The sequence below is a fragment of the Tyto alba genome, unplaced genomic scaffold, assembly GCF_018691265.1.
Source record: "Tyto alba isolate M040663 unplaced genomic scaffold, T.alba_DEE_v4.0 Super-Scaffold_40, whole genome shotgun sequence".
In the NCBI taxonomy this organism is placed as follows: domain Eukaryota; kingdom Metazoa; phylum Chordata; class Aves; order Strigiformes; family Tytonidae; genus Tyto; species Tyto alba.
This window is the reverse complement of record NW_024881316.1, coordinates 46044794-46066998: the sequence shown is the minus strand read 5'-3', so window position 1 is coordinate 46066998 and position 22205 is coordinate 46044794. Positions and strand designations below refer to the sequence as shown.

The window sequence follows — 22205 nt, the reverse complement described above, 5'->3', positions numbered from 1 at the left end:
TGGAGGGAATGAGAGGGGCATGAACACCTCTGGGCCCTGCAGGTCCCACCCCCCCTCCCTCCCCCCCGGGCTCGTTCCCCCTCTGCCCAGGCTCTGGGTGGCAGTGGGCTATGCTCCCCCACTCCCCTGGGAGACACCAGTGCTTAGAAACCTTTCCCTTGTACCTCAGGGCCAGGCTCCACGTCTATATTTTCCCTCCACAAGCCCTATTTTGGGGGGCAGAAGTAAGTTGGTGGGACAGTTTGTCAGCTGAGGAGATTTGTCTTTGCTACAGTGAACTTGTGGTGGTATCTACCCATGCAGCTGAATGCACAGAACTGTGGGAAAAGTACACACATAGGCATACACACGCATGTAGCATACATACGTATACACACACATACACTTGCAAGTGAACTGGGCCCCCCCAAAGAAAAAAAATTCCAAAAGACAAAAAGACCCAAACTTTTCTTAAGAACAGAGAAACCATTCCTGTTTCAATACACCAGATCATTGTCCAAAATTGTACAGATGTGGACATAGTGTTAATACTAATGTTAATTCTTTGTGGGACATTATGTACACACTTGCTTATATACACACACATACACAGAGCACTTGCATCCTTATCACAATTATCTTCACATCTGTAAAATGATGGAGATAACTGCGTTTCATCAGATGGAAATTATGAATCTTCTTTCTTAACTGACCATCATGCAACAAGAACTCCTCTCAGCCCAATGGAAGGATAGCAACCAATGGCAGCCTTTTCTGTGAAAAATAATAATTATTCTAACTCTAATTCTAATTGTCACTTTTTCCTGCCTGCTTGGTTTCAGGTTTCTTGCCTCCAGAGGTTCATGTCATCCAACTCCTACTGATGTATTTCATACCACAAGAAGAAGACAGTAGCTGCAGAAAGGAGGAAAATAGAAGGGGAGGGAGGGAAAACCCTCAGACTCTAGGGGGATTCTACCAGATTATAGCTCAGCCCCTCTAGAATAAAGCATTAAAACCCTTTAAAGCACCGCCTGAGGGACCAGGGGGAAGATTTTCAACAGGCAGAACAGATATGTCTAATAACTCCAAGACCCCGTTCTTTTTAACGATCAGGAGTTGCTTTCCAACGTCATCTTCTGCTTTCCAAGGCTAGTCGCTAATTAGCAAAGCGCTTAATGACAACGAGGGCAGCGGGCGGGGCCCCGGCGCCGGGCAGGGCCCCCCCCGGGCACCGCTGGGCTGAACCCCGGCCCGAGCGTTTCTGATCTCGGTACAATGACAGCAAAAGCTAAAGCCTGGCTGGTGGAGGCAAATCAGATAAATCTCCAGCAGGTTCGGCTTCTTCCAAAACCAGAAAGTTGAGCATCACTCTGCAACCGCACGGGCTTCCGAACCCCCAGGCAGCTTCGGGGAGGGGCTGGTTTTGCGGTGAGTGGGGCGCACACGGGATTTTCCCCCACGCAGCTGCGCTAACTCCCGTGTTAAAGGGCGGTTGTCCCACCCGAAGTGCTTCACATCTCCTATAGCGTGACCTTATATCCGTAACATGTGCTTTGCACGCTCGGCACAACCCCTATGCCGGTACCAGGAGGAGCTCCTTTCTATCAGCCCCCGTCTTTTTGAGAGCCTGCCTTCAGCTCTGCATGCGGTAAGGTCTTATCGCTCCCATAACTCAATCAAAAGAGTTGAAAAGTTAATAACTAGCACAAATGTTTAGGCATGCTTATATGCAGAAGAGATAAGTGGATTATTAATGCGCCTCTCGGTGTGTATGTGTAACGCAGATATATATAATTCATAATTGCATCCATACTATTCCTGTTATGTTTATTTAGAGAAGATCCAGCTTCTCTTAGCATAAACACGCACATATCCTAAACATAGGAGTGGCTCTAAATTTTATTTCTCAATACAGTAACAATAAATCAAAGAAGCACGCCGACCACCAAAATGACATTAGTTGACTTGAAATGAGGTGAAACTTCAGTCTCCCCTTTCCTCTCTCCTTCCTTAGAAATAGCTTGTCTCTGTTCAGTTCTAGCCATCTTAAAGGGAAACATCTGCGACTCTTCAATTGCTCTGATTTATTATTAATAATAATAACAACAACAATAATAATAATCTGTATTCTTTTTCCTCATTGAGCGTACTGTAGTGGCTATAAATAAGCTCAGGAGGATGGAGTAGACGTGAAGTCGGAGAGCACAGGCTGGAAATGAATAGCACTGAGGAATGGGACTGCCCTGCAGATCACACACATACACACACACATATACACACACATTCTTGCCACCCAGAGGAGTCACTAACTTCTTTTTGGGAATGGGATCTTTAACCATGCCGGTGTTCATCTGAACCCGCCCTGAATTTCACCACTCCAAGGTTTCCCCACCTGATCCCCAAAGCTGGGTTTTTTTGTTGCTTTTTGGGGGGGGGGAGGGGGGTGAGGGGGAGTTAGCAAAATGTCAGGCAGGAGTTCAGAGCAGGCAGGGGTGTGAAGGGAGATGCGACCCTCGGCTTACCTTCCACCAGGGAGGTGAGTAAAGTGACATTTGCGGCCTTACGCCTGCCGGCTGGTAAATTCAAACCGATTTTTTCTAGCCTTTCTCGCAAAGATCTCCCCCCGTTTTTCGATTTGGCTCTAGAATTGCAAAGAAATTAACATCGTGATTAACCCCGCAGTGTTCCTGGAAGAAACGTGTAAGTCTGTGCAGTCAGTGGAGCCTGGGAGGGTTTTCATTCGATGTTAAGGACTTTAGGGGTGTTGATTTCTGCTCGGGTTTGCTGAGATTTTCTTAATTTCTCCCAGGGGAGGGAGTGGGGATGAAGCCACTTTTCTCCCTATTTTATCCAGGGAAATCAAATGATGACAGTTAGCATTAATTAATGAACAGGGTTCTGATCTAGAGAGCAAATGGGTTCCTACTGTATGACACTAACTCGTATTAAGATGGGATGAGGAGATGAGCAGAAAGGTAGAGGAGGAGAATTAATCCTCAATTATTCCAGGAAAGAGCCAGAATGGGAAAAATAACGAGGGGGGGGAGAAATCTGAAAGGGTCGAAGCGAGAATATGTGTGCCTGTGGATAAATAGAAAAGGAGTAAAATATTTATTAAACCGTTTCGTGCGTGTGAGTGAGTGTGGTTTTTGTGCGGAAAGGCGATGCTGAGAGGAGGGGCTCACCTGAAGGCAGGGTGCGTTATACCGAGGGAATTGAGTGCCTGAAGGAAGATTTGAATATCTGTCGGAGGTTACTGATAAGGACAATAAAAGGATGAGTGAGCTATAGGTGGGAAATACAGAGCTATTGTTCGGACGCCTATACATATGTAAACCCTCAGGGATAAAATCTTGCCACCTGCGAAATCAGGGAGAGTTTTGACACCTAAGATCAGAGTCTCTCCCAAGTATCTCTTAGTTCTCACTTTACATTTGTTTAAGAATTAGCAGTCACACTTAGCGAAAGGAAACCAGAAACTACAGAGAAGCCAGACTGACTTGCCACTATTTTATATCGAGGTAAATAGGGCTAGATGGCAGAATTGCAAGAGTAGCTTTCTATATTTCCTCTGCTCTGAACCAAAAGCTTGTCCAAAATTTAGATTCAAGATAGGAACTGAAGTCAGCAGCAGCCAATGATTATGGCTTGGGCCATATCCAGAAATCCACTGAAGTTCATTAATGGTGTTTCTTTACCTTGATAATTATATTTGCTACAGTGCATCTCTCAGATGTTCCCCCTGCTCCATTTGTAGTACAGAATGAGCAGGCAAGTTAGCATCTGTAAGTAAAAATCTCTGCTGCTCTCACTGGCAAGGATCATAACTGAACAATGATTACAGGCATTCACGTGCTACAGCATCTATTTTAGGAAACCCTAATTCTCACGTGTATTTTTGGGTGACTGCACGTAACAGGACTTTCCCCCTCCTCTCCAGACATGGAACTGGAGCCCCTGACATTGTCACAGAAAGCTTTTCATGGGAAAGGAAAAAATTAAAACAAAAAAAAAAAAAAAAAAAAAAAAAAAAAGAGAGAAAAGAAAAAAGAAGGAAAAAAACACAACAACGTAATTTTAAAACACCTTAGAGTCAACGTTGTCCAATTGCTGCTACAGGAGCTGTCAAGATAGTTACTCCTCTAAGATTAGTGACTTTCAAACATGATCTGAAATTTATTCAGGACCAAATTAATTGAATTTGTTTCTATCTCTAAGTTATGCTTTATCTTCCAGGCTGGTGTGTACCACACATGCAGAAAATGAAGCCTTATCCCCTCTCAGCTTTCTGTTAGCCTGAGTAAACTGGTACCTCGTAGCATACCATGGCTTCTTCCCCGTTCTGACCAGAGATAGAGCCTTAGCTCACTTTTTTTACTGACAAGTCATACTGAGAATTCACAGCCCTTCAGTCACTGTCAAGAAGATAAAGGCCTCTCTCCAGTTAGTCTTTCCAGATGATGTCCTTAGAATTTAAGCTCTCTTGGCTGATACCTAAATATGCAATCTCTCACTTGATGTGATGGAGTGGCAACCAGGCCTCCAGGTAATCCCTCACTCCTCTTTTTCCTCAGTTTCAATAATGCCAACTATGTTGGGGTCTTCAGAAAAATCCACTAGGACATTAGTGGGTGATTTGCACAAATCTTAAACAGCAAAGGCCTCAAGACCAACTGTGAGTAATTCTTTTAGGAACCTTCTCTAGATGAAGCACTAAGTTTCTGACTTTCTAAGCTATCTGTTGTTGGCTTTTCTTTAGTCAGGTACTTACCTACCTTACAGGTTGACTATTAATCCCCTGACAATTTCAATAATCTCTTGTCTGACACCATGTTACTTGCCTTATTGTTATTGCCATATAGAGGAAGCCTCACACATTTGCCTAGGAAATTCCTAGAAATACATCAGGTTCTGAAATGCACCAGTTCATCTGCAACATCTAACCACAACATGCCCATCATGGCATTTTATTTTGTCCATTTTCTAAGAGAGAAGTGTGAGGAAAAGGAAAAAAGATAGAAAGTGTGTGCATGTACAAGAGTGAAAATCTTCTTGTCTCAGTTCCTTCATTTTGGGATTCTTTGATGGAAGCTGCACAAGGCCAAACCTCTCTCTCCATACATTCATCTCAATGTCTGAATACAGCATATTTTCACCTTACCCTGAACGTTACGCACACATGCTATGACAATAAGATCAATGCATATTTGCAATCATCTTCACCATTGACCAAATATTCCTGGTGCATGCATGGATGCCCACATATGGGCATGTTCACACAGTCGCCCCAGCTTCTTACCTTCTAAGTACTCCTCCTAGGAGGGATGCATTCAGACACTCTGGAGGAGAAAGGCGTCTTTGAACTTCTCCCACAGTTACTTTATACTTTGAAGTTGAACTAAGCAAAGACAAGCGGCCAGGTACAGAGCAAAACACCTCTCCGGTATTGACTGAAATTCCACCCAGGAATCCATCTTTATTCATCATCAAAGAAGTAACAGATTTTGGAGGAACCGGAACTGGAGAAAGAAAAGGGGAAGAGGGGAGAGAGAAACCATCATGCCACGAAGGAGTACAGGATAAATACAGTCTCTCTGACATGCACAGAACAGCAAAATGAAAGGGAATTTTGAACCTCTGGCTACCTCCAGCAACCTAAAGGGTGCTGCTCCCCCAACCTCTAGGAAACTGCTCCATGAATGATGGATGGAGAGAAGGGTGGTGCAGTACAGCCTCTATGCAGGGTTTGATCATTGGGAAAGAAAATACATATTGGCAAGCACCTGGCAACTTTCGGGTTTGAGCCTGTGTCTCACCCAGAGCCCCCCGATGCCTTTTGTACAACGGACAGCGCCTTTCTGGAGGGGAAAAAAAAAGGAAAATTTACTTTTTTTTTGCTAATGTTTTCATTACTGCTAAGCTGAGCCAGGAATAAATTCACTACATGAAGGGGGTTGCTGTCTTAAATAAGTATCAAGGCTGGAGGATACAGCAACCAGAAGACAGCTCTGTTATTGCTTTGTGTTTTTATTAAGTCTGGTTTATGAAATAAAATGAGTCTTTTCCTTCAGAAAAATGAACACCAGAAAAAAAATCTCTGGTCTAACCATGGCATTCGCCACCTTGATGATATTGTGTTGTCCATGAAGTAGCAAGAACTCTCCCGCCTCTGAATAAAGCTGATGTAGTTACTGTAACACATATTGAAAGGTAGTTGGGGGAGGGGGGGGGGGAATCAAAACAATAAAGCAAAACTAAACAAAATAAAAACATGCTATTCTGTCTATGATAAAATTAAGTATTTCTTTTCTCTGAGAAACTAGTGAGGTTATTTTAAGAGTAACCAAGGGGATTATAATGAACAAATTCCTCTAATAGCAACCAGACACACTCAGAAATAAACAACCAAAAAAAAAAAAAAACGACTAAACTAGAAATGAGAGCAATTCCCCTGTGACATGAATTTTGTTTACAAATGAACTTAAATAGCTCCCTCATAATTGTGTGTAACTGTTATGATTTACAGCAGGTGCTCTAATCAATCAACCAATCACTTTAATTTATAGGGAGCCTCGCTGCATTTTCCCAGTTGTTTCATTTCTGCAAGTAATTGATAACAAACCGTACTTAAGGTATGTTTTATGCAGGAGTTAATAAGAGCTGACAGCTGCTACTGCTGCTTCCTCTCGGAATCACGGCAACACGCGTTTCCTTATAGAAAATACACTCCGAAATTAGGGGGTTTGATGGTGGTAGAGTCCTGGCAGTCCAGCGGGCATGTTTCAGAGGAGAAAACTAATTGATTACACACCCTGGCTGGGCAGATACTACTTCACAGTCTCCCATTTCCACTCAATCAATTGCAAAACCAATTCGGCAAATAATAGGGTTCTATTATGCACATATGCCAGCTATTTAGATAGTTATAATACATGTCAGTTAAGTCATAAAAACCCTGTTTATTTGCAACATATCTGGAGAATCAAACCATTAGGGTTGAGGGGATATTTAAGTCGTCTGGAGCTGCTAAACAATAAGATCGGGTATCCTAATATATTACCAAGTGCTAACTACTGGGCAATTGCCAATTTTATAACCTCAGTGTATGGAATAGACACAAACGTGTTTCACTGTTTTTATTACAGATCATTTCCTACTGCCAGACCAGACCCCCACAATAAAAGCTCTATAACAGCTAAAAACCAAAAGGCATGTCGATTTTAGATATACATATTGCTTCATATGCCTTGTATATAGTATCCAGTATAAACAAATTATTTTGAGTGGCTTTACTTCAGGGAATCGGAAAGTGAAATGGATTCCTATTTCTCTATTATTTTTAGTTAGGCACTTTATGCAGCTCATAAAGGCAGTTTCAAATAGTTTGAGAACAGCACAGAAACAGTTATAAAAGAGTTAGAGGCCCGCTCCTGCTTTCGTTGCTATTAATAGGAATATTTTTTTGCCATTGATTCTATAGGAAAAAGACTGTTTGGGCTAGCAGAGGTAGTACTGGCAGACCACAAAAAAAAAAAAGAAAAAAAAAAAAAGAAAAAAGTCATTTTCTTTCCCCATTATAGATAGATATATCAGTTATTTAATGTATGATATTCTGCAACGTCATTCGAGTGAAGCATCAAGAAAAATGGAAAAAAAAAAAAAAAAGTTAGATTAAAGCAGTGCCACTAGACAGATTTTCATGACTGGCATTTTTTTCTTCAGACAAACACACGGGCTCGGTGGTTCGAGTACACCTTTACAGTGGCTATATTTAGTGACCAGTTTATCAGGTCACTGTCCAGTGAACTGAGAAATTAAACAAGAGGCAGCAATTCCACCACCATCTGATCTTAGTCCAAACTCACTAAAGAGAGAGGGACCCGTGCAATGCTTAAATGTACCTCACCCCACTCGCTTTGGCCTTTTGGAGCACTCATTACATTAGTTAACCTTTGAAATATGGATTTTCACATGCTCAGGATTTTTTTTTTTTTTTTTTTTTTTTTTTTTTTTTTTCCTTGCAAGTTGTTGGGAAGCAGGCTGGCTCCCTTCCCTGTTATGTTGAGAGGTCCTCAGCTTTGCTTCCTACCACTGCCTCCTCAACAAGGACCGTATGAACATACCCATCAGCTGGAGTCTAATAATTCTAAACCCATTTTAGAAGCTTACCAGGCGGTGTAAGCATATCTATTGCGATTTCATAGCTTCAGAGAGATGTATTCTATCTAGACTCTATATCTTCTGTAAATTACCTAATGCTGTCTCAAAAAAGTGTTTGCCATGGAATGAATTATCTCTATCTATATCATATCTATATGTTTATCATGGCTATTGCTTTTCAGATATAGCCCAGACGTTACCAGAGATAATCTAACGTGGAGGTTTTAGTGGGTGAAGAGATTCACACATCCGTGTGTGCAGCTGCATGTGTCAAATCCCTGCGTGTATGTAAATAAACTGTAATGCAGAGTATATTTTTAGTTGATGTCACCTTTCCCAGTTGGTTAGGGATTGCCATAACTGCTTACATAATACAGAATAACACACATGTATATATGCAGCGTCCCCACCACTTCTGCTTTAACTTTATCCCATTTAGTTCTTGTTACCCCCAGCAGAAACTATTCGATTTTCTTTCACTCCCAAGCTCTATTTGCTGTGTGCATGTGAGCACTCACAAATACATAATTCCCCCTTCCAAAATCTCTGCCTTCTTTCATTTTTTTTTCCACTCTCCCTCTCTCCTTCCTCTCTCTTTTTCCTCTCCTTTCTCCTTTTCTATTTTTTTTTTTTTTTTTTTTTTTTTCCTCTTGCTTTCTTTCTGTCTTTCTCTCTTTCTCCTCCTGTGGATACTCCCAGCCTCTTTGTCATTTCTCCCCCTTCCATTTCTCTTCAGCTTATCAATAAACCGGGAGAGCAACAGTAGCCGCTTGATTTGTTAGTAATTATAAGCATACTGTTCCTGCAAACGGGATCTCTAGATGAGTGAGATCGCTTTAAAACGACAGCAGGAAATGGTGGGGAAATGGAGCATGGCGAAACTCAGCGTGAAGCTTTCAGTTCTTTACATGTTTACAATTTTCTGTGCATATATTAAGTCTTAGGGTTGGGGTTTTTTTGGCTTTGGATTTTTTTTTTTTTTTTTTTGGTGGTAGTTCTCTGTTGGGTTGCTCTCCACAAACGTGTGAAAATCCGCACAAATGCAGACGCACAAGAGGACCAAATGATCCTTAAAAGGGCATTTCAGCAACACTAAATATAAGCAAATAAATAGAATTATGTCCTGAAAATAGTTAAATAATAAGACTCGAAGGTATGGATGTTGTTGCAATGACCCTGGTGGATACTATGATAGTCGATCAGTCAATCAATCAGAAGAAATATGTCTTACATTTCTTTCTAACAAAAGTCATGGACAAACTTATTACTAATCACCTATCGAACTGCCTTCCTTTTTTTTTTTTTAATCTCTTTTTTTTTTTTTTTTAATCTGCCCACTGCACCTGAAATGAGTAAAAAGTTCTTTGTCCATTATAACAACAGGATTTTGTTGTAACTGGTGATTTGGTCTGACTTGGTAGCCAAACCTAGAAAGTCCGGGGACAGTGTCTTACACACTGCCAGTGGGGGAAAAAAAAAAAAAAAAAAAAAAAAAAAAAATCAGTTCTGATTTTAATTATAATGAACAAATACAGAAAGTGGTATTCATGTCCCCTTCCCTCCTGTCCCTCTCGTCTCCTCCTTTTCCCCCCACCCCTCTCCTCCACCGCAGTCCCTTTCCCCGGAAAGCCGGGACTAAATTGCAAGTGAAATGTATTCCCTCGAAATTGTTTTGCATTCAATTAAAGGGGATCATAAGGTTCAATGGGCAACCCAGGAATAAGCACGGAACTGGGTGGCAGCGAAGCAACGTCTCCGATTCCCAGATCTATCACCTGAAAAACTGAGGCTAAAGTGGCTTTCAGTTAATCATTTATCCGGATACTTCAAGAAGAGGGGGAGGAATCTCATGTGTTATTAAGAGTTAAAAGAAGTGTTAAGACACCTGCTTTCATCGGTTTCTTTAAAATACTATGAATAATAGAGCGGGTTTGCAAGGAGACAATGAATTGAGGTGTTAGAGTGAAAATGGCCTTTCGTGCTTAATCAGATGTGAGCGTGCAGACAATCGTCAGCAATAGCTGAAAGTAAATAAAAACATCAGGGTAATGTTAAGGTCGCTGACTGTGCCCCAGAGTCACAAAAAATTAACTTGGGGCTCGGGCCAGGCAAGATTTTGCAAAAGGACAACTTCTTTCGCCATAGACGGTGCCAAGCAAATTCCAGATGAGCAGCTGACAAGGGGACCCGATTTTTTATTCAAGGAAAACCGCCCCTTCATTTCAGCAGAAATCGAGGGAAAGGCCTCAAAACGTGCAGCCGGTAAACTCTTAAAGCCGAGTTAAATCTGGTATTAATGCTCTTGGTGATTATTATCATCTTGATGATTTATCTGGCTCCCTCCTTCCCACTTCCACCACCCAAATCTTAATGGGACTAGGAGTTAACGATGATTTTTTAATGTCTCGTTGGATTTTTAGACTGTTAATGTACCGCATCCTTCTCATTATTAGTTTATTGATTGTTCATTGACCAGCCCCCTTCAAATCGTATTAACCACCCTCTGCCAGTTTAGATTAGGAGAGTTTAAAAAGCACCTTTCATTATTTCACCGCCACCACCACCACCACAGTTGAGTTCAGGCTTGGTAGCTTAATGCTAGCTCTAATGGGGCAGCTAAGAGACGAGGGGCCACGGTCCCTGCCTATTGCATTAATAGCTCAAAGGGGGCTAATACAGAAAATTAGCCTTAAACGAGCTCTGGAGATCTCCAAATGAAAGAGCCATTTATCACGCTGGCTACCTTCACTCCACTCGTTTGCTCTCTCTACTGGGAACAACTCATTTCCTCTTAACTAAATTACTTCAGAAATGTCAAGTAAGCTCAGATAGCAAACATAACAAGAGACTGTGTATATGTAATCTATTGTGCGGGATCAATATGTGAGATAAATCCATAGCCGTGTATGAATCCCGATATAATTTCCTTGATATTTTTGGCAATCCTTTTGCATAGATAATTCCCTCTGCAGGCCACAAAGACCATAAAGAAACAGACACTTACAGTTTGGATGATATAATTGAGTTAAGACTTCAAGTCCATATCCTACTTTTCCCACCACACTGTAATTAAAACATTTTAGACACTAAACTAGGTTTTGGTAAAGTAGAGCCCCTCCAACCCTCATCTAGCAAATATGTATCATGGGGAGTGCTCCACTGCACAAAAATCAGTCAGTACTTTATCTATCTATCTATCTATCTATCTATCTATCTATCTATCTATCTATCTATCTATCTATCTATCTATCTATCTATCTATCTATCTATCTATCTATCTATCTATCTATGCCATCTGCCTGCAATAACGATTTACAGAGTTTAAATAACTTATTCTTACTTCAAAGTACATCCTCACAGCTACAGACTGCAGGGAACAAAGCGAAATTGATACTGAGCCTCTCTGTGTTGCTCCTTCTCTCGTCCTGATTAAATATTGTCTGCCACAAATGTGACCTACTATTTATTACCCATTTCTCTCCCCCAGCACCCAGGAAACTCGCTGTGCAAAAATCAACTGAGCTCATGAGATTTCTTTATGCTGGAAAGTTTCTTAGAGCTCAGCATTACTTCTAAGGCAGAAAATACTGCTGCAGTGACTTTAAAACAGTTGCAGACGAATCTCAAGATCTTTTTTAGTAACCTAATTTCCAGAGTGCATATGTATCCTCTTCAGCATTTAAAGTATCTCTTCTTATGGATACAAACAGGCACAGATAATCCCACCTATATGGGACTGTCTTTATGCGGCAGCTGCTCGACCTGTGGCCGTTTCGATGCCAATACACAATAAACACACCTAAATCTGTACCTAATACATGAAATTATTAACATTCCCATTTTAATGCCACTCGCTATCTAAGTGTGCTACTCAGCATCCACATTAAATGTCTCTGCTGCCCTCGTCATCTGAAGGAGGGAGAGACACAGTCAGAGAGGGGCTATACCCCACTATTTTGGGGTGGGTGATCAGCAGAGGAGTGTTCTGCGAAAAAAAAAAAGATTGCGAAAGGAAAACGCGAGCGCGGAGCAACGTTAGAAAGAAGTCTCTCGACCACAAATCAAGCACCAATTAATCAAATACACCCAAGAGGAAACATCGTGTATGAGGTGTCAAACGGGGGTGGGGAGGGGAGGAGCGGGGAGGAGAGTGAGAAAGAAAAGAGAAAAATAAAACCACAAGCCATCAGGTTACAGACCCTGAGCACAAAACCCACGAAACATTCAAACTGAGCTAAAACAGGAGAAACTTTTTTTTTTTTTTTTTTTTTTTTTTTTTTCTCAAGGTAAGTAATGTTCTGTTTCTCAAAAACGCCTTCGACTTTTCAACCGGTGGTCATAAATGATGCTGCCAAATGGTCTTCAAGTTTCCATTACTTTCATCCCTCAGATAACTAGAACTTGATGGTGTGTGCGTGAGAGAGGGACTGTACATGAGGATTTAAATTAAAAAACAATAAATACACGGAAGGACCTCATGCTGCCTTGAACACATTTTAAATAAACACCCTCCCTGTTATTTTGCTTTACATTCTGGAAGTTCCTCTCTATTAAAGTATTTGTGCTCATTTGACAAATAATAAGGTCCTGGAGATAAGTGCTGTTGATAGTAAGCATAAGGGACAGCATTGCTAAGCCTCATCTCTGATACTTAAAATTGAATCTAGAAATAGAAACTCCTTAGATAATTAAAGATAGCTTTCCCTACATTTGCAGTGTGTGATCTGTTTAATGTCTATCAGCATAGCACAACACTAATCGCCAAGCATCTTCGAGTGACTGTCAGAGAAATGTAAAAAAATTAAGCAGCTGCAATACGCCCAAAATGAGTTATTGTAATTACATTTAATTAGTTTAATTAGTTAATTATTTTGCTTACAGCTGTACAAGAGACTGCAAACATTTGTTAATATCACATTCCCTTTAACAGTATGGGGTGATTCTGCAGTTACACTAAATCATGTGCGCATATGTAGAAAGATGTAAAAAATGGGCAGGGGGAAGGGGGGATTCTTGGAGGAAGGGGGGAAAGAAATCGGGGCTGCCTTTCCATAGGCATTTCTTTCTCTCTCCTACACATTTGAGTCGCCTGGGAAATGCATTTAAGACCCAAAGGGAATGAATCCCCTTCCCCCCTTAGAAGCCAAGGGGTCCCCATCAAGGATTATGGGGGGGGGGGGGGGGGGGGGAAAGAGGAGGGGGCCCGTGGAAACTGCATTTGGGCATGGGGTGCTCCATTCCAGAGCATTTGTGTAATTAAAGCCTTTGAAGGACGGGAAAGGGGGGGAATATCAACTCTTACTTTCTCATATCTTCCCTTTTCCCTTCACTCTATCTAGCGATCCAATCAACTATTCGTCTCGCTGCCATGTATGCCTGCTTCCCGGATAAATTAATTGCCCCAAAGTAAAAATATATCATGAAGATATTGCTACACAGTAAAAGTTTGTCTAGCTTGTTGGAATAATCCATACCTTTTTTAATGACAGACTGGTCCAATAAGTTCATACCGCTGTTATTGGCATCTTCAACTGACTGTGGATATAAAAACATCACTATTCAAATTGACTGGATATTAAAGAATCGCGTACATAAATCATGTCATTCCAAACTGGAGTTTCTGTTATTTCCATTTATATTAATTCACTAGGGGAAGAGGGATTTTTTTTTTTTACTATTATTATTGTTATTATTACTCCCCAAATCGACAAGGAAATGAAATTCTTACAAATTGTATAGTCTTCTAATAATAAAAAAAAAAAAAAAAAAAAGGGAGTTGTGAAGCATATGGGGTGCAATACTAGTTTTGTTATCTTATAAAACATAGATAACACATAGACTTCTTTGCATTCGAGAAAGCTTTGTATTTCTTCCCTTGAAAATCTGGCAATTTGGCAACATCTGCAAGATCTATTGCATGACATAAATGAACACGATTAAGGACAACTTAAATTCTCCCTCCCTTTTCCTCCCCCTCCCTCCTCCTTTTTTTTTTTTTTTGTTTGTTTTGTTTTGTTTTGTTTGTTTGTGTAACCCTGCTACATCTTAATAATTCAAGGGCCATTTACTTTTTATATATAATAGTTTACATTATGGACTTTTAATTAAAGCCTGAGCAATTCGGAGTGCAGCGCAACGCCCACATCGTATAGGGTACAAGCAGAAAGAGATTTACAGCTACCGAGGTTGATTCTATGTCCTGAACTAGTGGGGACGGGGAGGGGGGAGCGGGAATCTACATTATCAAAAGTATGAACTATTAAATCAATTGCCTAGAAAAAGTCTCCCGATCTCCTCAAAGCCTTTCCACCCCTTTTTTTTCTTTTTCTGTTTTTTTTTTTTTTTTTTTTTTCTTTTTTTCCAGCCCGCTCAGGAGCACACCTGTTATTATGGCATTAACTTCTTTAGCAGGGAAGAGAACAAAGACGGGCACAGAGGACAGAGCAAATGTTGGCTTTAATTTCTCAACGCGAAAGTGGGCTATACAGAAAACAAACAAACAAACAAAAATTATCGCTGAATCTGCTGTTAGCACAGCGAAATCATCTGCCAAAGAGAAGAGGTGTCATGAGAGCAATTTATTGCAGAATTACGACAGGTTCCGTTTTAGGGGAAAATCTGGGGTTCAGAGAAAGGGAGGACCTGTGGGTTTCTTGGTGTTATTTTATTTTCCTCAATACTATTTCGGGTTTGTTTTTTTCCGGGTTATTGCATATTTGGGGAATTGTCACATTTTTTCCCTGATAAGGAAAACATATTTACAGCAAAGCAATGATTTCCTTCCCTATCATTTTAACTTTACCCTTGCTACACTGAGAGCCTGAGTTTATCCGGATCCAGCCCTTATCTCCGGCTCTCTCTGCTCAGCAGAGACGTTCAAGATGGAATATGATTTAGGAGAAAATTATATCTCCCCAAAATGTGACGGAACAATATTTTCTATGAGATCTTGCCTTTCATTTTCCTCGAATCCCCACTCAAACGAGCCCGCACACACACAGAGGGGCTCCTTATGTTCTGTGTTTGTGCGTGGCTGTGCCTCTCTCTCATAATCAATAGGCTACATACCTAAAGGGCACAAAATAAAATTACAAAGTCTTCCCTCCTTTCCCTGAGCAGCTCCCAAAGAGGGATGATGAGAAAATCCTGCAGCCTGCTGGAGTGCATCGTGGTGCTCCTCGATGGCACAAAATTGGAGGTAAATATGAAACGCCATCTTTCCTTTCTTTTTTTTTTTTTCCTTTTTTTTTTTTTTTTTTCCTTCTTCCTTATCTCACCTTATCTCTGGAGTCGATGGCTGTGCACACGCTTTATGTGTGTGCGTGCACTCCGCTCGCTCCATCAGCAACGTGGGTTAGTTGTTGTAGTTAATGAGAAGACTCCTGTCTGATTTTCTATCTAATTACGCCCTCCTGCTGGGTTTTTGTACAGGATATTCGCTCAGCATGCTGGCAGTTAATAGTCACAGAGAGGATCGTAAAGATTTAATTAGGACTGCATGCGGAAACGTGGAAAAACAACTCAGACTTTTAATTACTAGACTTCTTTAGTTAAAAGTGATACCAGGGGTTACTTTATAAGAGACTTGCGTGTTTTAGTGCAACTTAACTTTCCGTGTCTCCAGCTAGCACACAGGAGCCGGGACAGCAGTGTGAGTAAGTGAGGAGGAGGAGGAGGAGGAGGAGTGGAGGTGTGTGTGCAGGGAGGGGAAAGGTGATGAGTTTCCAGATACGCTTAGAAAATCTAGAGAGGAAGATTCCCCTCCCTCCCCTCCTCCACTAATCTGGTAGCATAGAGCTTCCTGCACACAGTATATATCCACCTTATTCAACAGCTAGGGGTGTATCCGAGGAAAAGCCCTGAAGACTGATCTTTTTGTTTTCCTTTAAAGAGCCTAAAGAATATAGATTTTCCCCTGTACATTTTCTTTATCCTGTCTTTTACTAGTAAAACCCTACTTTTGCCTAGCCGGAGGAAAAAAAAAAAAAACAAACCAAACAAACCAAAAAAAAAAAGACCAAACAAAAAAACCCCGACAAAACAACCAAAACCCAAAACAACTGGGGTTGCAACGGTGTTTTTGAGTCCCTATTAGGTGATAAGAATTTATTTTCAATACGTAGGTCTTGGCTTCTCTGTTCCCTGTCGGAGGGCTGTAAATCGCAGATTGAAAATTCCTCTCGAAAAGGGCAGCAATAGCAATACAATACGTCCTGTTTACAATAACAGCGCGCTATCGTGTTACAATCACTTAATTCTACCCCTGGACAATGGCTCACACATGGCCTGGATCTGGTGTTTATAAAATAACCACTGTTTCTTTCTGTCACGCACTCTCTTGCTCTGTCTCAATTCTCCCTTGTCAGCCCAGCTCATTCTCATGGCACATATCTGATCAGACATGCATAAACTAAAGCAATGAGACACATCTTTATCCAACTATATACCTAGATACCAGTTCAACTTTTTGGAATACTAAAATAGGAAAAAAAAAAAAAAAAAAAACAACAAAAAAACCCCCCTAAACAAACCCTATTTGAGACCCTTCCTGGAAATTCTTTCTAGTGTTCATGGATAAGTGTGTGTCGCCTAAATAGGAATCCCTGTAGCTAGAACGGTTTCCTTGCATCTAAGATAAGTCTATATTAAAAATCAGGGTGGAAAACTACCCAACGTCATCTGTCACTAGTGGAGGGACAAGAATAGAAAATGCTGAACGGTAGGAGTGAGTACTGGGCTCTTTCCCTCCTGCCTGTGCTAACTTGCAGTTGGACACTTCTTCCTTCACGTGTTTTTCCTTGGGATACCCTCCTCTCCCTCTTCTTCTCCTCCCCCAGCCTCAGACCAAACTTTTAGAAATAAAGGGCCTGATTCCTTCCCCGTGCCCTCAGCCCCCCAAACCAGGAACCCCGAGCCGGGCCCCGGCCCCAGGCGAGCAGGTCGCGGGTGGCCGCGGGGCTCAGCGCTCGGAGCCGTCGGGGCGAGGCACTTTCCAAGGGTGCCGTGCCCTGCCCGCAAAGGGGATGTTTTATTGGAAAAGAGAGGGAGAGATGCTTTATTTGAGCTGACCAGGACTTTTCCTTCTTTTCTCTTCTTTCTTTCTTCCTTCATTCCTTCCTTCCTCTCTTTCTCCATTTTCTTCTTTCCTTCCTTCTCTCTCCCCTCTCTTTTTTTTTTTTTTTTCCTCCTTGCCCTCCCTTCTTTTTATATCATTTCCTCCTTCCCTTTCTCTCTCCTTTCGTTCTTTCACCTTTTTATTTTTTTCCTCTCGTTTTTTATCTCTTTCCCTTTCCTTCCCTCTTTTTCTCTTTCTCACAAGAACACCACAATTACCGGCTTTTCCCCAAAGGAAAAACGTAAACATCAAAGCACAAACACTACTTAACGTTCGCAGAGAAAAAAAAGGAGAGCGATTCCCTTTCTGCATTCACAGAGGTAAAGCTCGCCCTGACCTGCGAGACAGTTTGTCTGAGCCACAAATGCGAGACAAGACCCACGCATCGCGCCCGTGGGGGTCCGGGGCTGTCCCCAGCTCTCAAAACCAGCTCGGAAACCCGCAGGAAACAACGACCCGACGGCCACTGAGCTCGGAGGCAGAAGCAAGTCCAGTCAGAAAACCCTTTGGATTTCTAAAGCAGCTCGCTCAGAAAAGCTTGGAGGTTTCCCCGTGAAGCCCTCAGAGAAGCCTCAAGTCAGTGCAAGGCAGCCCCCCCGCTCCTTGCTGCTCAGTCCTGTAATTTTCAACAGGATCCTTTTTCACCGCTATATTTTTTTTTTCCCCTTCTCAGCCTCCTCTTTTCTCCTTCCTTTCACCCTTCCTGTAACTTCGAAGTCCGTGTCTCATCCAGCGGTCCATATCGTTATTTATCCCAAGTCTAAATGTGTATATATATATATATATATATATATATATATATATATATGATACATAAATTTTGGGAAGAAAAGGAATGGAAGGGAATCCCCAAATCCTGACTAATAAAGCCCGATGCAGGATGTGGCCCCTGGGGGCTCCGGCCTCCGACTCGGGGTCCCCGCCGGTTGACCATGCCCTGCTCCAGCAAGGGCAACCCACCCCAGCACCGAAGCTGTTAAGGGTCTTTCTGGTTTTAGGAAATAACACGTGATGATGAGTTTCGCGTGGGATGGGAGAAGGCTGGGAGATACTGTGTTTTGAGCCCGGTGAAACTCCTTTGTTATCCAAAGGTGGGACTAAAACTGTTTGAAATTAGTGCTACCCCACCAACTATACTTTAAAAAATAAATAAATAAATAAAAGAAAAGAAAAAAAGAATAGGAGGGACACACACTTCTTCCTGATCACCGGTTATTGCTTTTTGGTTTGAGTTTTGTTTATATTTTCCCTCCTTCCTGGATGAAAAATGCAGTAATTTGACAGTTTCACCAAAATCCCCGAACTGCAGGAAATTGACTGGGGGTGGGGGTGGGGGGGGCGTGGGGTGTGTGTGTGTGTGATATGTGTGTGTGGGGGGGGAAGTGGGGGGAGAAGCTGAGATTACATGGGAAATAACTGGAATTTGAAAAGCCAGGCTTAAACTCTGCCAGCTTTTGAAACACGTGGAATATTTAGAGCAGTATGTCTGCCTTCCCCCTGCACTCTGCTTGCTGGCCATGTAGGGGAGGGTTTACAAAGCAGAGCCTGTGCGTGACAGTGATGAAATAAATTCTTTTTAATAAGAAGGGGGAAAAAAAAAAAAAAAAAAAAAAGGCGAGGGAGTCTCACAGTTATAATCCCAGTGAGGAGAAATTATGGTAACCCACACCAATACTGCTGTAAAGCCCTCACTGCTCGTTTCTAGCCGAGGGATGAGGGCTCCAGCCTGGATCTGCATCGCCCAGGAGAAAGAAATGCTGTGCCTTACCTGGACCTCCTCCATCCCTGGGTGTCCGATGCCATGCAGAGAAAGGCTGTCCCCCATGCCGGAGTCAAGGCCATGGTGAGCTGAGTGCAGGAGGACATCTGGCCTCCGTACTGAGTGGTAGTCCCGCCTGGGGTCCAGTCCCGAGAGCTGGGGCAGGGCGGCCCGAGGCTGTGGCAGCAGTGACCCGGCTTCTGATCCCACCTCTTGCCTCTGCCTCTGTCCCCAGGGGTGCTGCTGGGGCTGGTGCAAGGGGTTTAGGGAGTAGGGGTCATTGACATGGGAGTAAGGGTCCTGGCTTTGGTGGTAAGGAAGAGGCTGGTAAGGGGGTGGGAAATAAGGCGGCTGGAAATCCGAGGATGGGGTGTGAGAGAGCGGAGGAGCGCTGGAGTAGGGTCCCTGTGAGACGGATCCCAGCTGGGACAGCCTGGAACTGTGGCTGGGCACTCCATCATGCCGGTCCTATAGGCGGAATGAAATAAAAACAAGAAAAAAAGAGGACCATTAAAAAAAAAAATAAACAAAAAGAGCACAAACCCACCCCAAAATAAAATAAGATAAAAATGTACACAGCTGTAAAGTAGGGTTCAGTTGTGCCCCCTTCCCCCACCACGGATAAGAAATGCTCCAGAGTTTCACAATATGATCATGTCTATTCCTGGCAACTATCAAGAAGGGGGAAGGGGGGGGGGGGTGAGGGAGAAATGCTAAATGTCATCATTAAAAATGTAGGACTAGTGCTCCATATGCGTATATGATCTGTGACTTCAGTCCAGTAACACGATTCCCCCTCCAGCAACTCCCCCAAGTAAAACCAAAGGTAAAAAAAGAAAATAAAATAAAAAGCTAAGGACCCCCAAACCACCCATCCTTCCAAACAACCCACCCCTGGTCCTGCCTAAAGTTTCAAAACATGTTTATTCCCTCTGCTGAAGTCCTGAAACTCAAAAGCACCAACCCATCTTCACGTGGAAAAGACCAAAAAGAAAGTTACACTTCCCGGAGGACTCCGAGGTAAGAAGTCATGCGAAAGAGGACTTCAAAAAAAACCCAGAAGAAAATCAAAATCACGGGGCCAACTTGTATAAAGAGAGTGCACCCGTTAAAAAAAAACAAAAAAAAAAAAATTGAAAAAATCAGAGAATGTAAAAACGAAGCATCGGTATTGAACAAATCCAGTCTCTATGATTTCTGCGGCAACTTCCAGTGTCTTTTGTCTCCTTTTCCAATATTATATTCCGGAGAATGGGGTGGGGGTTAATTGTAATGAAAAGTCTTTGGGGTGTGTGGGGGGACGTGGGGGGGTGGGGGGGAGTGTGTGGAGGCTTCAGAGAAAAGGTGGGAGAGGAGTTTTGTCCAACTCCATCACGCTGAAGCTGCGAGGCTAAAAGTAAACAAGAAAAATATCTATTCCACAAAGTGTAGCTCAAACCCCCACAAGCAATGGCACACATGTTAAAAAAAAAAAAAAAAAAAGGGAAAAAAAGTTTTTTTTTTTTTCCCTGCTCTCCCCCCAAACTCCCCTAGCTCAAATCGAGAACACACAATGCAAAAAGGGAGAAGCAGCTGCAAGCCTCCTCCAATTATTGTGCTAAATTACCAAGCCAAAGGCGTTTAAAAAGAGAGAGAGAGGGAGAGAGAGAGACAACAGATCGAGAGAGAGAGAGAGAGCATGCAATTCTAGTACAACATGGATCCAAACTCACCATGGCGGAATAGGTGTGGACTAACATCTGGAAATAAAAAAAGTCTTGTAATAGCTAAAAAGAAAATAATGGTGATAATACTAATAATTGGAGGGAAAAATATCAAGGAGATCTGCAAAGGGACGTGTTGGACACAGGAGAACAGCTTGAGATATTTCGAAGTCTATCCATCAAAAAAAAAAAAAAAAAAAAAGACACAAAAAAAAAAAAAAAAAGACCAATGCCCCCAAAACCGAGCCTGGAAACCTCTATCTACATATATGATATACCCCTCCCTCTCTGTTGTTGTTGTTGTTTTTTTTTTTTTTCTTTTTTTTTCTTTTTTTTTTTTTTTTTTTTTCCTTTGAGCTCCCAAATACAATCCTCTTCAACCCAAGGCTAGGCTCAGACTGCTCCGCTACCCCTTCCTCCCTTTCCTTCCCTACACCGCCTCATAATAATTGATATTCATGACTATTAATATTACACGACTACTTTAAAGGGAGAATGCAGGACCAAATGGAGCGTGAAGCTGGCAGCCAGCTCGAGAGCTCCCCTACTATTGTAAATGACGTTCATTCAGTGGAGAATTACTAGATGTAATCAGACGAGGGGGGCTGGCAGAGGCAGAGTTTGGGGAGAGGGAGAGGGGGGAAAAAGTTTAGCAAGGAAGAGGCAGAACTTCAATTAACTCGAGCGGAGGAAGATGAGGAAAGTAGACACTGCGGAGCAGGAGCAAGGAAAGGAGATGAAGCAATGCTGGAGGCAAAGAAGAAAAAAAGCATATTTCCTTTTTTTTTTTTTTTTTTTTTACATTTAATTATACATTCCTAATACGAAGAATTGATTGCCTTTGGTGCTTTTGTTCTTGTACTTTTTTCTTTCTTTAAAAAAAAAATGAGGAAAAAGAGGCTTTTCTAATCCTTTATTTTTTTTCTTTTTTTTTTTTTTAAAAAAAAAAAAAAAAGAAATGGAAGAAGAAATGTGCAGTCACTATAATATATGTCTATTTACAGCGGAGATTAAGCTCTTCTGGTCCATGTTACAGATCGTGTTTATTCGCAATAGCCAAATAAATACTTGAATCTGCATTAAGTTGGGCTCCACTTTTTTTTTCTGAATCCCGTTCCTCCCGCCCGATATGAAAAAAATAAATATTTATGTACATATATTTCCCGATTTTCACCCAAATGTGCATGCAATGGATTTTAAAGGATAGTAAATTTATAGTTTTGAGGCAAAGCCAGGGGCGATATAAAACCTTTGTGATGTCGAAGGAACCCGTTCAACTGGACTGTCTGCCATTTCTGTTAAAGTTCAACTTTCCTTCCTAAATAGGCTCACACTTCCCAGAGCAGCTCCCCCCCGCGCGCGCACACACACACACACACACACACACACACTTTTGTTTTAAGAACAGATTCTGTTGAGTGGCTGAGACGCCCCTACCATCATGTTGTTAATTATAAATCGGAAAGAAGAAATACATTTTTTTTCT

At 41.9% G+C, this 22205-nt stretch overlaps 1 protein-coding gene across 3 annotated transcripts in view; it reads right to left on the bottom strand.

Moving 5' to 3' along the window:
- Nucleotides 1-22205, bottom strand: part of TFAP2B (transcription factor AP-2 beta) — a 33891-nt gene that overhangs the window by 8423 nt on the left and 3263 nt on the right. The window contains exons 3-7 of one of the 3 annotated variants that reach the window (XM_033005002.2): nt 20729-20755; nt 19026-19484; nt 13617-13677; nt 5282-5501; nt 2505-2623 (exon numbers count right to left, since the gene is read on the bottom strand). In XM_033005002.2, the coding sequence (XP_032860893.1) occupies nt 2505-2623; nt 5282-5501; nt 13617-13677; nt 19026-19484; nt 20729-20755 (886 nt within the window). Of the gene's footprint in view, nt 1-2504; nt 2624-5281; nt 5502-13616; nt 13678-19025; nt 19485-20728; nt 21190-22205 lie in introns of those variants that run through there. The other 2 variants (XM_033005001.2, XM_033005000.2) reach the window with 2 other exon arrangements.